Source organism: Drosophila novamexicana, unplaced genomic scaffold (genome assembly GCF_003285875.2).
Source record: "Drosophila novamexicana strain 15010-1031.04,08,12 unplaced genomic scaffold, DnovRS2.1 tig00001209-arrow-arrow-pilon, whole genome shotgun sequence".
Classification (NCBI taxonomy): Eukaryota; Metazoa; Arthropoda; class Insecta; order Diptera; family Drosophilidae; genus Drosophila; species Drosophila novamexicana.
Window position 1 is genome coordinate 1,325,619 of NW_020824843.1, and position 14,774 is coordinate 1,340,392.

At 40.1% G+C, this 14,774-nt stretch overlaps 3 protein-coding genes across 4 annotated transcripts in view; 2 read left to right on the forward strand and 1 right to left on the reverse strand.

Moving 5' to 3' along the window:
- Positions 1-4,060: 4,060 nt before the first annotated feature.
- LOC115766621 (cilia- and flagella-associated protein 161) lies at positions 4,061-5,429 on the forward strand. The gene is made up of 4 exons (XM_030710612.1): positions 4,061-4,327; positions 4,385-4,900; positions 4,960-5,064; positions 5,132-5,429. Exons 1-4 carry the CDS (start codon positions 4,232-4,234, stop codon positions 5,321-5,323), a joined length of 909 nt encoding a protein of 302 aa, XP_030566472.1. The 5' UTR covers positions 4,061-4,231; the 3' UTR covers positions 5,324-5,429.
- Positions 5,430-5,815: 386 nt separating this feature from the next.
- Positions 5,816-7,016, forward strand: LOC115766622 (trypsin-1). Its single transcript, XM_030710614.1, has one exon. It carries the CDS (start codon positions 6,105-6,107, stop codon positions 6,873-6,875), a length of 771 nt encoding a protein of 256 aa, XP_030566474.1. The 5' UTR covers positions 5,816-6,104; the 3' UTR covers positions 6,876-7,016.
- A 752-nt stretch (positions 7,017-7,768) lies between these two features.
- Positions 7,769-14,774, reverse strand: part of LOC115766623 (putative polypeptide N-acetylgalactosaminyltransferase 9) — a 31,487-nt gene continuing 24,481 nt past the window's right edge. Inside the window, exons 6-9 of one of the 2 annotated variants that reach the window (XM_030710616.1) lie at positions 14,377-14,467; positions 13,590-13,688; positions 9,704-9,811; positions 7,769-9,640 (exon numbers count right to left, since the gene is read on the reverse strand). In XM_030710616.1, the coding sequence (XP_030566476.1) occupies positions 9,479-9,640; positions 9,704-9,811; positions 13,590-13,688; positions 14,377-14,467 (460 nt within the window). In that variant the 3' untranslated portion in view covers positions 7,769-9,478. Of the gene's footprint in view, positions 9,641-9,703; positions 9,812-13,589; positions 13,689-14,051; positions 14,163-14,376; positions 14,468-14,774 lie in introns of both variants that reach the window. The other variant, XM_030710615.1, reaches the window with a different exon arrangement.

The window sequence follows — 14,774 nt, forward strand, 5'->3', positions numbered from 1 at the left end:
AGACTCCAGCTTGAAGCTCTGTGTGCACGTGAGCTTTTTACACATCTTTTCTTACTTTATGTTTTGTTTTGCAGTGCTTTCGTTTTTGCATTCATATGGGAGAGTGAATGAGCTGAGCAGGAAAAATAGCTGAAGCTGAACCGGTTGCATGCCTTAAAGCCGCGTGCGCTTGCTCTCCCTCTTTCTCTCTCCCTGGAACTCTCTCATTCCTGACACGTGCTCACGAGTTTATTCTAGAGTTGACTGCAGTCAGTGCATGTCTGTTGATTGCGGGGGAGGTCGATGCTGTGCGTGAAACTTGTGTGATAAGCAACGGTAAAAAGTCTTTTTTAATATCTTTTACAATATTTGCAGTTAATTGTGAACAGATTTACATAGTAAATAGTCTTATTGACGGCCTTCCAATTTGCACGCTACAATTAAAAGCCCTCAAACTGGTAAAGAATAATATGTATATATATGTATGTGTGCATACGACGTACTCGGTATTTACGGCCGTAAAGCGTCAACGATAAGCGGTCAGGTCAATAAAACCGCAACGCAAACTGACCGTTGATTGGCATTGGGCGGATCTTGCACTCATTTAAAAGCGATATCAAACTGATTTTACCCTATAAACAAGCAGCAAGCAGTAGGCAGCACGTAAGGCGCCAACAGTGGCAAACAGTTAAATATTGAACTCGCGATTTGGCCTTTATGAATGGAGCCGAGTGTTAAACGGTAGCGTCACATGATTTCGTTTATGACACAACCGTTATTAAGCTAACACACACACACACACACACATACATGCAACAAAAGCTTCAGCCAGGCAACAAAGCTCAGGCGATGGCTATCGGCGCGATTATTTGACAGCCTCAAGTGCGTTATAAAATGGGAAATAACAGAAAGCTTTAGAAAATTAGATTTGCTATGGCTCTTGTAGCGCCGCTGAGCAAAAGAAAAAACAGAAGGAAATGTATTTGTATATAACTCTTTTCTTACTTTAACTAAATCAATGTGGACACTATCGTTCGGGATAATCTCAGGTATTAATTATTTATTGAGTCTTGTGTATCGTAAACTTATGATAGCCCCTCGTACATGTCAAATGAAAAAACTATATTAAGATTACGCCATAAAAATACAATTTAAGTTTGGTAACTTTACAATGATCTACGGCTTATTGACTCGGAAAGAATACGGGATCTATCTTCACGACGTAAAAAAATTACAGTAAAAGCTCTCTTGAGTGGACTTGCCTACGATTCCAATACTTTTGCTCGCTTAAGGAAGATAATTGTTTAATTAATTAAAATACTATTACTGCTAACATTTTACTTTTTCGATTACCAAAATGATTGATCCGGAATAATTAAAAAAAAAAAACGGAAGGCTGTCAGTTAGTAAGACCGTAGACTGTATTTCGCAGTTAGGCAAGTTTTTATTGTGTTTTCTTGTAAGTTCAGATACAACCAAAGAAAACGGCTTTATAATATTTGTGTTAATACGATAAGTTTAATGGGTGTTAACTGACGGATAAGGGCCTCCTCGTCCATGATGACGCAATTGAATATCAATGAAGTCATGGCGATCCACTCTAATCGCCCTCTGATGAGTGGAGCCCTCTTGTTAACGCACGTAGCTCGAGGCGCGTGAGTTGGGCCTCTTGGAATCTTATAAATATATATTATTTTGAAATACTTGTAGCGCCGTTTTAATCATCTGTGGGGCCTGTCGTTTGACGCAATTAACTTTGTGGGTGCACCGATATGTCTGCTCTCTATTGATTATTGATAATGTAGGCATATGGGCCAGTATCAGGTTTTTCTTGGTATCAGTCGTGCGGAGTGCGCAGTTCACATGGATAAGGCTATGCTTCGAGGAGGGAGAAGCCTTATCAGAACAGATTTGAATTCTACATTGATTGCTTCGAGGGTACTTCTCATAATCAGGACTGGCTATGTAAAACAATGGCCGACAGCAAAAAGAGTCTTGATACCATCCAGGCACACTTTGCGCCCCCCGTTCAGCACCTTGAGCGTTATGACCAAGTAGGTTATAGAACATATGGCAAAGAATCTCACCACTCACACTATCAAATAATTGCAAAATTCTATTATAACGCTGATTAAAAGATTGCAATGCCATCATTTACTTCGCATGGCTTCTGATTGACAAGCCAAATGTGGCAATTACTAGAATTACCTGTCAAAATGGAGCTAATTGCAATTAAGGCGATAACTTAAAATTATAAATCAGCAAATAAAGCAAAAGTTTCAATAAACCGAAGCAGAGAGTGCGGAACAGATTAGAAATGTTAGATAGAATAATCATTTTTCTTCAGTTTGCAAAACTTATGAAGAGTTGCCAAAAAATGTTAACAATTTATACAACATCTCAATTTCCTGCCCGCTTCTTCCCCTTGTAAAGTTAATTTGTGGAACTGCAAGCCTTTAAATTCATTCAAAAATAACGTTTAGATATTAAGCTTTAAGTGAAGCTTTAAGTGAAAGCTTTAATTTGTCGCATAAGCTTAAAACTAGGAACTCGCTCAAGTCTTCTTGCAATTCTCAAATGGTTTAAGCACAAAGGAAGTACAGTTATTTATTCCCCCTATTAAAATTTAAACGCCTGCTTCTGTAGTCATTGCTTAGACTTAGTCCGTTAATACAACGATTTAAGATTAGCAGAGATTTATAGGAATGTTTAGCAAGCAAATGCTATGATACGAGAACGAATGCAATCGTTTCGATAAAGTGAAAATTATGAAAGCCATAAACGTGTAGAGTGCAAACTAATTGAAATAAATCAGTGCAGAGCTGTGCTGCACCTGATAACCGATAATTATAATGGCAACCTAATGTTGATATAACGACCGGGCAAATATGTCTTCCCATAAACCAGATCATAAATGTCGCCCCTTCCAATTGACTGACACTCCGTTGTTGTTAGTCTGGCATTTAGCTGGCTTGATAAGGAACGTGCCGTGGATCGGCCGAGTGAACCGATCACGTTCACGTGAAGTGCACGCCGTTCCAGATAGCACTAGGCGCAACAACAGCGACAGCAACAGCAACAGCAACAGCCACAGCAATTAAGCCAACAGCGGGCCCGTTGCTCATGCTGTTTACATAAAATGCTTACCATCCGATGAATAATATCTAGCCAGGCAGCAGTCTGTCCCCTCCATCTCCCTGCACTAGCCAGTCTTGCTTATTTGTTCGTTTGCCATTTGTTGTTATTATGACTGCTTATTAAACGCACACCCAACCTATTACACGATCCGACATTTCAAAGCAACTCCATGGAGGCTGTTGCATCTGCTGCCTTAGTCAGCTGGCCAGCGATATCTGAGCCAAATGCTCTCAAATATTTGCCCAGTACATGCAAGCAACTAGCTTGCATTAATGTATGCATATAAATAATTAAATCATCAAATGTTTATAGAACAGGCATAATATATTTAACATACGCCATGTTGACCAACTTGTTGGCGACTAAAAGTATGCAACAGTTCTTGGAAAATTGAAACGTGATGTTGATACTACAACCCGAAAATGTAGTCGACCCCATTGTGCCTGTTATTCCTGGTATTAATAAACTCATTAGTTCTTTCGTAACTGCTTCATATCTTGCCTCAAGTTCACAATTTGTTTAAATTATTCAAAAAACTCCTAATTTCTTAAAATAAAAATATTTTGCCTTCAAGTTGGTATGATCCCCAAGATTTTTATCATTACTTTTTCAATTTGTTTGTTGTTTTTTTTCTATAATTTAATATTATCTTATTTTTTTGTGAATAATGACAAGTCAAGCAACAAGATGATTGCTGAATTCGAGCCGGCGACCTGCCGCTTGTCAAGCAGATCCTCAAAGGTTTTTCATATAAATTTCTTACCACCTTTCAGCAATCAGTCACTGAGTCAATATAAAAACTGATGTCGACAGATTTAAATGTGTGACTCTAAAAGAGAAGCTTGTTTAGTTTAAAAAGGCAGCTGTTTTAGAAACTTGCCATTTCATTTGTTGCCTTGTAGTACCAGTCAAATAAACATTTTATATATGCTTCCCATTTCAGAAACAAACAAATTTTCAAAGCGACAACAGTACTGAAACAATTTGAAAAATACGAAAAATCTCAGTCCAATTATAATTTGATAAGCAAATGTTGTACGTAATTGATAGACTTTAAGGAGAGTACAGCACACGCACGCACACACACAAACACACAGAGAGACGTATAGACGCGATGCCTTGCACAGTCTCCAACTTTGAATCGGGCTCGAATCGCTATCGGCCCAATGTGCGCATTGGCAATTGGTTCGAGGACATTTGCCTGGAGGAGGTAGGTAAATTGAACAGCTGCAATTTATATATACTTATATATCGAGTCTAATTGCAGGACAAAATTGTCAGCTTCAGGAAGATGCGCGATCGCGGCGAGCTGCTGGTTGAGAAGGCGCGCACGCTCTTCGATAACTTCCAGAAGGAGGTGCAGCTGGCGGCACCCAAGCACGATATTACCATCGGCGCCACAATCCAGCTGATGCCTATCTATATGAACATACTTGATATGGACACATCAGAGCTGCATCCGGCCCTTTCGGTGGTCATCAACGAGCACGCAATACGCACCAGTCAAACCATTAACGAGGATTGCGAGCTCACTGTGGCGCCATCGGAGCGGCCCTGTGTGCGCAACTCCTTTCGCATTGTCAGCGGGGATGACCACGATCGCACCGGGGAGAAGCTCAAGTATGGCCAGCGCTTTCGGCTGGAGTGCGTCGAGTCACCCGGTGATCCCATACTGTTATACAGCGCACCCAAACTGAACAATCTTTCACAGGCCATCAACACGACCTTTAATTCGCGCAAGTACGGGGAAATCAATTTGCCGCTAGGCCTGGTGCATCGCAGTGTTAGTAATATGTAATACCCATGTACTGTTCGATGTCTATATTAATTATATTCTTGCAGAAAATCATGTGCCACGATGGAGACATACCCTCGGCCTTTACCAACTGGTTTTGCATGCATGTCGATCCACACAAACGCTTCGAAAGCGAGGGCGAGACCTTGCCCGTAAGTAAAGATCCAATATACAATTTTCTTGAGACATGCCCTAACTTCTCTTCTTTACTGCTTTCAGAGCAACTCGCCTTTGGTAATTGTTCATGCGGCCACGAATCGCAACCTGGCCGCTGAGAATGTTGTTACACAAACCCTTTTCGGTCCAGAGTTTTTGGTTTCCGTTCAAAACTATCGCAACGTCTACAAGCGTGAAATCTGGAAGAATGTTTGGATGATCAGCAATGGCCATCACACTCACGCTGCCGTTTAAAACCCCGAAGCAAACACATAAATTATCCGTACTCGGGTGACGAGTAAAAAGTCGTTAAAGCCGACACACTTTTGCCTTAACCAATAAACACAGAAGGCCATGGCAATTAACTGTTTTGCGAACTTCTAAATGGCCAAATTTTGCACTAGAAACAGGGTCAGGCCAGGCCCCCGCCGCTAAGCTACGATACGATACAGCAAGTGGGTTGATAATGTGCTTGTAGGAACTGGGTATCTAAGGCTTTGTTTACAATAAGCTTAGTATTAAAATGAGAATTTATAGTAGGCTGTATCTAAATATCTGAAGTGTAAGCATTTATGCACTCTTGAGAAAGATATCTTCATTTGATATCGCGACTCGTTTGTCTCTTATGAAAAGGCCTAATATTTTCTTGAACAGAGTGCTTACTTAACATTTTGTGCCATAATTGTTTTTATTTTTTGGCCTTGTTCGATTATTTAGTTTTAATAATTTTTAGCTTACTATAATTTATGATATTTTAATATTTTTTTTGTGTATCATGAAGATTAATTTTGGTCTTAGGGACCATCTCTTATGCCCAACTGTAGTCTCCAACCTTGGTGAGAAGCTTTTCTTAATATTGAATGTAGCTTGACCTATTTGCTGGTGTTTTTTTCTTTTCAGGGTCGGTACACAAATTCGCACACGGAACTGGGTCGGCCAAGCTCCCGCTGCTAGGTTGATAAGGCCCAAGAGCGCCAACTACGTTGACTATAAAACCACCAGCCCAGCCAGACAGCCAGCATAGTCAAGTACTGCAATGTCTCCGATCTACAAGCTACCGACTGCGCTGGTGCTGTTTCTGCTCACCATCGTTGGTCCTGGTGTCCAGGGTGCGGAGGTGCCGCGCATTATTGGCGGGCAGTTTGCATCGCCGGGACAGTTTCCGTATCAGGTGTCTCTGCAGCTGAAGGGGCGCCATCATTGCGGCGGCTCCTTGATTTCCGATACGGTTATTGTGACTGCGGCTCACTGCACAATGGGCCAGAATCCCAGTCAAATGAAGGCGGTGGTGGGCACCAACGATCTGGGCGCTGCAAATGGACAGGCATTTGGCATCTCTCAGCTGATCATTCATCCACAATACAATCCACAGAGCCAGGACTTTGACATGTCGCTCATTCGGCTCAGTACTCCTGTGAAGCTGGGCGGTGCCATTCAGACCATTCAGCTGGCGGATGCGGATGCCAACTACGCGGCGGATACCTTGGCCACCATCAGCGGATTTGGCGCCATCAACCAGAATCTACAGCTGCCGAATCGCCTCAAGTTTGCACAGGTGCAGCTCTGGGGTCGCGACTTTTGTAATGCCCAGAACATACCTGGACTCACGGATCGCATGGTCTGTGCCGGACATCCTAGCGGACAAGTCAGCTCCTGCCAAGGTGACTCTGGTGGACCATTGACTGTTGACGGCAAACTGTTTGGCGTTGTCTCCTGGGGATTCGGGTGCGGCGCCAAGGGTCGCCCAGCCATGTACACATACGTGGGCGCCCTGAGGTCCTGGATCAAGCAGACTGCAAATGTTTAGCTCAACTGATATGATACTTCAATTTGGACCCAATATGAATACCAATGAATTGTACGATTAACAATAAATGTTAGAGCTTATCCTCAGATGACACCAATATCCTTGAATACAGATTTATGAAGCCCCGATAAAGCACCATATCCTTTAATAATCTGTTAGGCTAGAAATAATTTTTGTTAAAATGTACATTGAAAATTTAACCATTAGCTCTGTCTTGAGAATGAATATCTTTAGTTTATATTGTAAAACAAAGTCAATGTTTCCTAGATGACTATCATATCCTTGGTTATATCATACCATTGATATAGTCCTGGTAGTCCTGGAACTGGTCCAGAAATATTTATGAACGCTATCTTTCAGCCCCCAGCTGCAGCCCCTCCCATTACGATGGTGTCTAGTTGACCGCAATGTCCTTGGTTATACCATACCATTGATATAGTCCTGGTGAACCAAATCTCCGGGAAGTACGCACGGAAATGGTCCAAAAACATGTTTAACCTTTAGACTAACCAGGATAATATCTGGGGTATGGTTAAGCCAAGGATATTGGGGTAAGCTAGAAGCCAACGAGAGGCTGATACTGGGATAGCTGAAAGAAAAATCATACCGACAATCTTGCACATTTCACAATAATTCGGTCCTCTAGGTGCACCTGGACTATATTTATATGTGTTTTTCCATTTTTTTATGGTGTGAAAGGAATGAAAGTTGTTTGCATTTTCGGGTTTTTCAATTTCAGTAATCAATTTATGATATCGGTTTGTGCACAATCTAATCGGTACTGAAACCCGCTGAGTTTGGTTTGCATCTGCTTGTGGTACATTTTAGTCAGGACACAAACACTTTGGAGTCACCATATTTATAGCTTTTCGATAGATGAAACAGGGTTTCAGTACACGAAGTGTTTGTTTATTTGTAACTATATTTGTGTCCTTGTACAGCTTGTGCAATTGCTTATGTACTAAACATTCACTACGCACTTAGGGTATTATTGTATCATTATCAAAAGTTTCTTGACCACGTTTATGGCTTTTGGATTGTACGCCAATTGTAAATGTGGGTACGATCGCAAATCAAACAGGACATGACAACTATATAGTGATATATGTATGTATGTTTAAGATTAGTGGCTAGCCAAGAATAGTATTATATGTGTGCTATTCGACCATGTTTGATTATTTACATTTGCGATATAAAATTGTACAGTATATAGATATTTACAGTCGGTTCTGCTTGTGACTTAAATTATACCCATTGAAGCTGGGAGATAAACAATTATGTTGGTATGCTGTGTGTTTGCATATTATGTTAGTAAAAAGTAGAAGGCACTATTGCATATTTGTGTCTTAACATTAAGTACCTAGCTCTATACTTTAGTGATATCCATAAGTCTGTCTGAACTGATGATATACTGCATACAAAAAGTATCCACTACAAGCTGGCGTTGTCTAACAAACGGGATATGTTGTCCTTGTTTACAACAAAACGCATAAGAAATACATTTTTTTCGTTTTTTAAATAAAAAATTACTAAAAGTAAGCCCTCTAAATATAATTTGGCATAGGTTTCTCCTTGTTTTCTTTCAAATGTTTCGATTTAGAACTTCAGCTTAAAAACAAAATAAATAAAAGCAAATAGCTAACGCAATGGGTGTGCCATATAAGTACATACTTGTCGGCAATTGGGAATGCTAGGGGCGGCGGGCACATAAGTAAATCGGGGCGAGGGGCGGGGCATAATCACCAAATGCTTTCCAAACTACAACAACAATAGACTTAAAGCAAGACTTACTGACTAAAACATATTTGGAACGCGACTTTTGCAAAGCCATTTAGATGACAGGAGAATTCATTAATAGTACAATATATGTATACATATATATGATACATATATGTGTATATGCACTGCACAACACAACTCGGTTATTGGCCTTGTGCAATTTAAAAAATGTCAATTACACACACACACCTCTCTCTCTCTCGCACACACACGCAGACACAGGCAAACGCACACAAAGTTTGCCTTAAAAAATTGTGCTAAAAAGTTTTTAACTTGTAAATGCAAAAATTGCGCTACGACTTGCTAGTTATAGAGTAGAACCCAGCTGGGTTAACTACTCTATAGATTACATTTAAATAACTATATTAATATATTAATTAATTTTTAAATGTGCTACGCTTGGAAAACTTAAGATCTACTGTACAACAGTCGTTCTCTTTCTTGCATGTGCGCTTACAAACTAACTCAGCTAAGTTTATCGCATTATTTAATTGGAATAGAAATAAAAAAATGTGTGTACATAAATTACTGATAGTATGCACTGCCTTCGCACGCGTGTGTGTGTGTGTGTGTGTATGTGTACGTGTGTGTGAGTACATGTTACTGCTTTAGTTAAAAGCCATGGCAAATACTTTGCTACTGCCTATTGCACAACTCTCTCAGGCCGTGTCATTTGATTAAAAACTATCGTTAACATCTAATCCTACGCCTACTACTGCTGCTGCTGCTGCTGCTGCTCCGGTTCAGTATCCTTGAATGTCCTGCTATGCGCGCATGCTCTGCAATGTGGGCACCAGTATGGTGCCCTTCGCATAGAAGTAGCCTCACAACTTGGAGCTATCGTAGTTCTCCAGCAGCCAGTGCTGGCGCAGATGCGAGGCATCACACTCCTCCATGATGAGCTTGTCCTTGCCTTCATTGATGGCCAGGCACTTGCCTGAAGAGCCGTGATGCAACAGTTTCGTGTTCTCATGATATGTCCAGAACTGCAGCAAATAGAAATGTTTATTGTATAAATAATCTATAATTATGTGTGAGTAAAAACTCACCTGATTGCCCTTGGAGCCGTGACAACCAAAGAGTATCACATCCTTGCCGGCATAGTCGAGACAGGATTGATCGCGTCGTATTTCACCAGCCTTGCTCAGCATCCAATACTATGCAGGTTTAATAAGTGGGGCGCAGATAAAAGAGAGGAAAACTTTCATTAATACAAATTGCGGCAGCAAGTGCGAGAAATTGTTGCATAACATTTAAGCCAAGTAGCCGCATTACTTAGTATTATTTAATATTAAATTAAATGCCAAAAGCTGCTACCCGTCGGCTGTCTGTGTGTGTGTGTGTGTGTCTGTGTTTTGTCTGCGGTCTTGCCATGATTATTTATAATTTAAGCCACGTTGCCAGCAGCTGGCCTGGACTGGGCCTGGCCTTTATTGTGGCCAAGGGTCACGTTGTGCCTGCTTGGCCGCCATTTTGTTGTGTTACTATTTCCGCATCCGGTTGCCACAACTGACCACGCTGATGATGTTGGCCATGTGAATGCCATATCGGTTTGTTTATTGCGCTTTGCTGCCACAACGCTGCAAGCACACATTTGTAATGTTGCAACATTATTTTCAATGCTGACATTTGTTTTAGGCGGAAATTGGTTAAGCGTTCAGTGAAATTGCCAAGCTGATGACTTCTTTTGATACCCTAACAATTGACTTTATTTTTCATTCTTTTCTTTGACTGCTGAGTTGGCCAAGTGGAGCAGTCTTTGGGAAACCCTGGCAACACTGGACAGCATCCCATAAATATTTATGTGCTCTATTGTCGTTCACAGTTAAAGCTTTTCTCGATTTATATACAGTCTATATATTGCTGCTGACCAGAACCTCTATATTGGTTTATTGTAAAATAACTTTAAATATTAATATTTAGTAGTTGAGCTGATGAATCTAGTTCATAATGATTCATACTGTAGGTACAGAGCACGCATGTTTGCTCGATTTGATTAAGTTTACGCAGTTTTTTGATTGAGTAAAAATTTGACCGTTTTTTGTTGCAGCCTCTGCTGAAAGCAAAGTTACCAAAGCTAGCAACCGCAACTATATCGTCTATCTGATATGCATCTAAAATATCGCCCAGGGCATTTAATCCTTGACAGTCCCTCCCAATCCCATTCTCTTTGAGTTTCCACCAGGCGCAGTTTCTTTAAAATTTTCATAAATAAATAACAGTTAAAACTGACGTTTTCCATGTGTTTGCCGCCCTCTGGCTTCAGTCTCTATTTGCATTTAACATTTTTACTCGTTTACCACCGCCTGCCACACATGCATGCCACTCCCCGACCCAACCCCCTGCTGCCAGCCTGCTGTGTGTGTCCTTCATTTGCTCGGTTTACATTTGCATTTCCCTTCTTTAAAACCCTTTTTGCCAGGCTTTTCTTTGGTAAAAAGCTTTCTCTTTTTCTTGCAGCGTGTTGCATTTTTAATTATGTGTGTATCTTTTTCATTTACGTTTAAATTTTTTTTTGCTTTTTTTTTGGTATTTTTACACTTCGGTTTTTTATAAGCGCTGTAGCAACATTTTTGCGCTACAATTTTTTCAAATTTTTTCTAGACCCGCTCGCAGATATGAAAATGAAAATTTTTTCATTATATTGCGCGGCTTTTTAGTTGTTTTTGTTGCCGGCACAGGACTGGGCTAGCCGAGAGATCCTTTGACGCGGCGCTAGTCAAAAGAATTGTGCAATTTCTGCTGCTCCTCCGCGCAGCCCCTGCCCATGCAAATAGTTTTTTTTCCTCCCCTCACCACATTTTATGTTGTTGGCAATGCGCAAAATTAAAATTTGCCACGCCCACACATTTGGTGTCCTCAACGCTCGCAAATGTTGATTATTTTATCCAGTCGCGTTTTCACATCCGAGTTGCCTTTAAATACCCTTCAGTAAATTGTTAAAAGGGGTATATGTGAACTAAGAACTAGTTCATTTAATGTGGATTTTACAAGCTCTAAATGCGCTTATTGGTTTTTCTGAAGGGTATTAATGTAGTCTAGCTAGCTATTGAAATGACAGCTTTGCTGCTTCTTTTCTTTCTTTGCAGCGTTTTGTTGCATTCCAATGGGCTGGGCGGCACAGTTGAAGGTGTGGGCGAGGGGCGTGGCAAACAGCCGCCTGGCGATTTTTCGTGCGTTTTTGTGCGCTGCACGACGCGCAACGAGGTCAACACTTTCCATTTAATGTTGAATAAACAAGAGAGGACCACAGAATACATCTATGTGTGTGTGTGTGTACCTCACGTGCGTGCGTGGATGTGTGTGTTTAGAGTTTTTCTCCCTCTATGCGTGTGTGTATGTGTGTGCTTTGCAGTTGATTTGTTTTTGTTGTCGAAATGCTTGTTATTAAATGTTCGTAAAATTGTCACAGTTTTTCCTGCTACTGCTGCTGTTACTGCTGTTGTTGTTGTTGTTGTTGCTGCTGTTGCAGTTATTGCTGTTGTTGTTGCAGTTGCTGTTGCTGGTTGTGTAAAAGTCTCATACTACACGCAGCCGGCAAAAGCAGAGCCATGGAAATGATTTATCATTTTTGTCATTTTATTTATGATTGCGATTTAATTAATTTTGCTACGTTGCATAAATCTCAATACCCAATGCGTGTGTATTTGTGTGTGTGTCTGTCGTGTCTGCCTGTTGTGTCCTGTATTATTGTCAATGCAGTTTGCACGCCATTTTGGCAACATTCTTTATGTGGCAAAAACAAAAACAATTTGATAATAAAGACTTTCACTTAGGCTACGGCTAAAGGTTAAAAAAATGCTAAAAACGTTGAAAATTTTAAGAAAACGTTAACAAAGAACAACAAGTTTTTCTTAAACCACAAACTCCGTGAAATTAGTGCTCAAAACCGCAGGACTATCATAATTTTGTTGAATATTAGACGAAGTATGAGGCTAAGGAATTTTTAAAATTTCCATAAAAAAGAGATTAACAAGCTCCCAGGGCCAGAATCGTAACAACGCAGTAGGGGGAAACATTCACAAAAATCAAAGTGGGGAATTTTATTCGGAAGATATGATTATACACTTAAATGTTGGCCTGAAAATTATTAGAATGGATTAGAGCGAACAGGAGCATTAGAAAGTGCTTAACACCAAGTTACAAGATTATTTATTTAAAAAGTAACCAGAGTAGCCTTCGGCGAAGAGCGACAGTGTTAAAGGTTAAGGAAATCTCCCGTATCTATCGATTTGAAATACACCAAATTTTTAGAAGAAGAAAAGAATCATAGCCAACTGCACAGTTGAGCTTAATATTGAAACTTAAAAAACAAAAAGTAAAACCCTTTTTAAAAAGTAAAAATGAAATTGAGAAACAAAATGTACTATATATATATATAAATATATACAAACTCAAAAGAACTAGCTCAACAGTTGTATCTAAATAAATACATATTAATATATAAATAAAGTAATAAATTAACGTTGGGTGAACTATGTTAGTTTGTGTAGCTCTTTAGGAGAATATTAGTTTATTAAAAAGTGTTCCCATAAAATGTCAACATATGAGAGAATATTTTTATCATTAGTTAGGTTCTTAAAATGATTTGTATATTTGTAATCAGGTTCAATACGAGTTTTGAATTGTGTTGAGAAATCGAAAATTTTGATTTGGATTTACCTAAATGTTAGATATTTCCATAATAAGTATGTATACAAAATCAGTACCAGTTAAGTGTTGTATAGAGTCAATTGGTTAAACAAGCAAGCGAACAAATTAAGTCTACAACTAACTACTGGCGATTATTTTAAGCAAAACAACGACGAAGCACTCGAACGACTGATAGCAGATGGAGCCGAAACCAGTGTAAAAATATGTTGATGACAGTCCACCGCCCCCCACAGGTGGGGGCGTGACAAGGCAGTTTGAATTGTTGGATGTGGAGTTGGATACCTGATGTCCTCCTTGGCCGTGGCACGGGTAGACACCGACAGGCGATTCGTCCCCGGTCTTTGGAGCATCGACGCACATGTCCGTGTTAATGCTTTTTATCTGTAAATTAAGTTGGATTTGTCAAATGGGAGAGAGCGAGAGAGTGGGCAGTATAACGGTGTTGGTGACAACACAACAGTAACAGTGTTAAAAAACGGGCGGCAGCTGTAATTGTTATCGTAATCGAGGAGCTGTGAGTAAAAAACTATCGCCCCATGCGCCAAAGTTAAATTGTAGTGAAATTAGTAGAGTTATGTTTTTGTGGGAGCGAGCAAGACTGTAGGGGTTCGCAGTCAACATAAAGACGGGTACATACATATATATATATATATATATATGTGGATACATCTTGACGGTTTTGTGCTTCAACGGAGTTTGTGGCGGTCGCAGTGCTGTTGTTCTTCGCTGCTGGTGGTAACAAACCTGATTGCCACCTTGCTTGTGGCACGGATATAGGCCAACAGGCTTCTTCATGTTCCGCTTGCCCGTCGGCGAGTCCAAGCAGGTGCGACCGCCATAACCTAAGTTCCTTATCTGCGAATTGGGAAATATACATGTATGTGTTTTGTTCGTTTTGTTATAACCATAAAATGGCACATTAATGGGTTAGTTGAATTGTCTGTATTCGAAACGGTGGGTATAACGGGGGGAGGATAGGGCCATATCTCCGATATTTAGCCGCTTTCCACACATGCCACATGCTGCACGATAGCTGCGTGCCTACAGAAGAGGAACACGTGCAACTTACCTCGCCATTGGCCACCGCATCGCCGGGTATGAAGAGCTCCGGATAAATGTTGTCCAAATACCATTTGAAAGATTTACACTGCAGATCCTCGCTAGAGTTAAAAAAAATGAGGGATAGACCAAGCAATTAATAGATTAGATTTTGGTTCTAATTGGTTACAAAAATAGCTTTAAATATAGCTAAAATTTTATTCCTTTGCTCTTTCGTAATTTGAAAAAATTACTGTGCAACTAGTCAAAGCATGACTAGTATTTAATAAACTCACTAACGACTCGAATGAAACATTTGACGGACTAAGCTTTAGCTATTCCTTGTATAGTGTCCTTTTATTAGCAAAATAAATATATTTTTATTTCTTATTTTAGGTTTGTTTTTTTTACTAAATTTCCAAATACCCC

Excerpts from the sequence above, each read along its gene's own strand:
- LOC115766621 (XM_030710612.1), top strand. The coding sequence starts at position 4,232 with ATGCCTTGCACAGTCTCCAACTTTGAATCGGGCTCGAATCGCTATCGG. Across the intron at positions 4,328-4,384 it reads AGGACATTTGCCTGGAGGAG|GACAAAATTGTCAGCTTCAG; the intron begins GTAGGTAAATTG and ends GTCTAATTGCAG. Across the intron at positions 5,065-5,131 it reads GCGAGGGCGAGACCTTGCCC|AGCAACTCGCCTTTGGTAAT; the intron begins GTAAGTAAAGAT and ends TACTGCTTTCAG.
- LOC115766622 (XM_030710614.1), top strand. The coding sequence starts at position 6,105 with ATGTCTCCGATCTACAAGCTACCGACTGCGCTGGTGCTGTTTCTGCTC.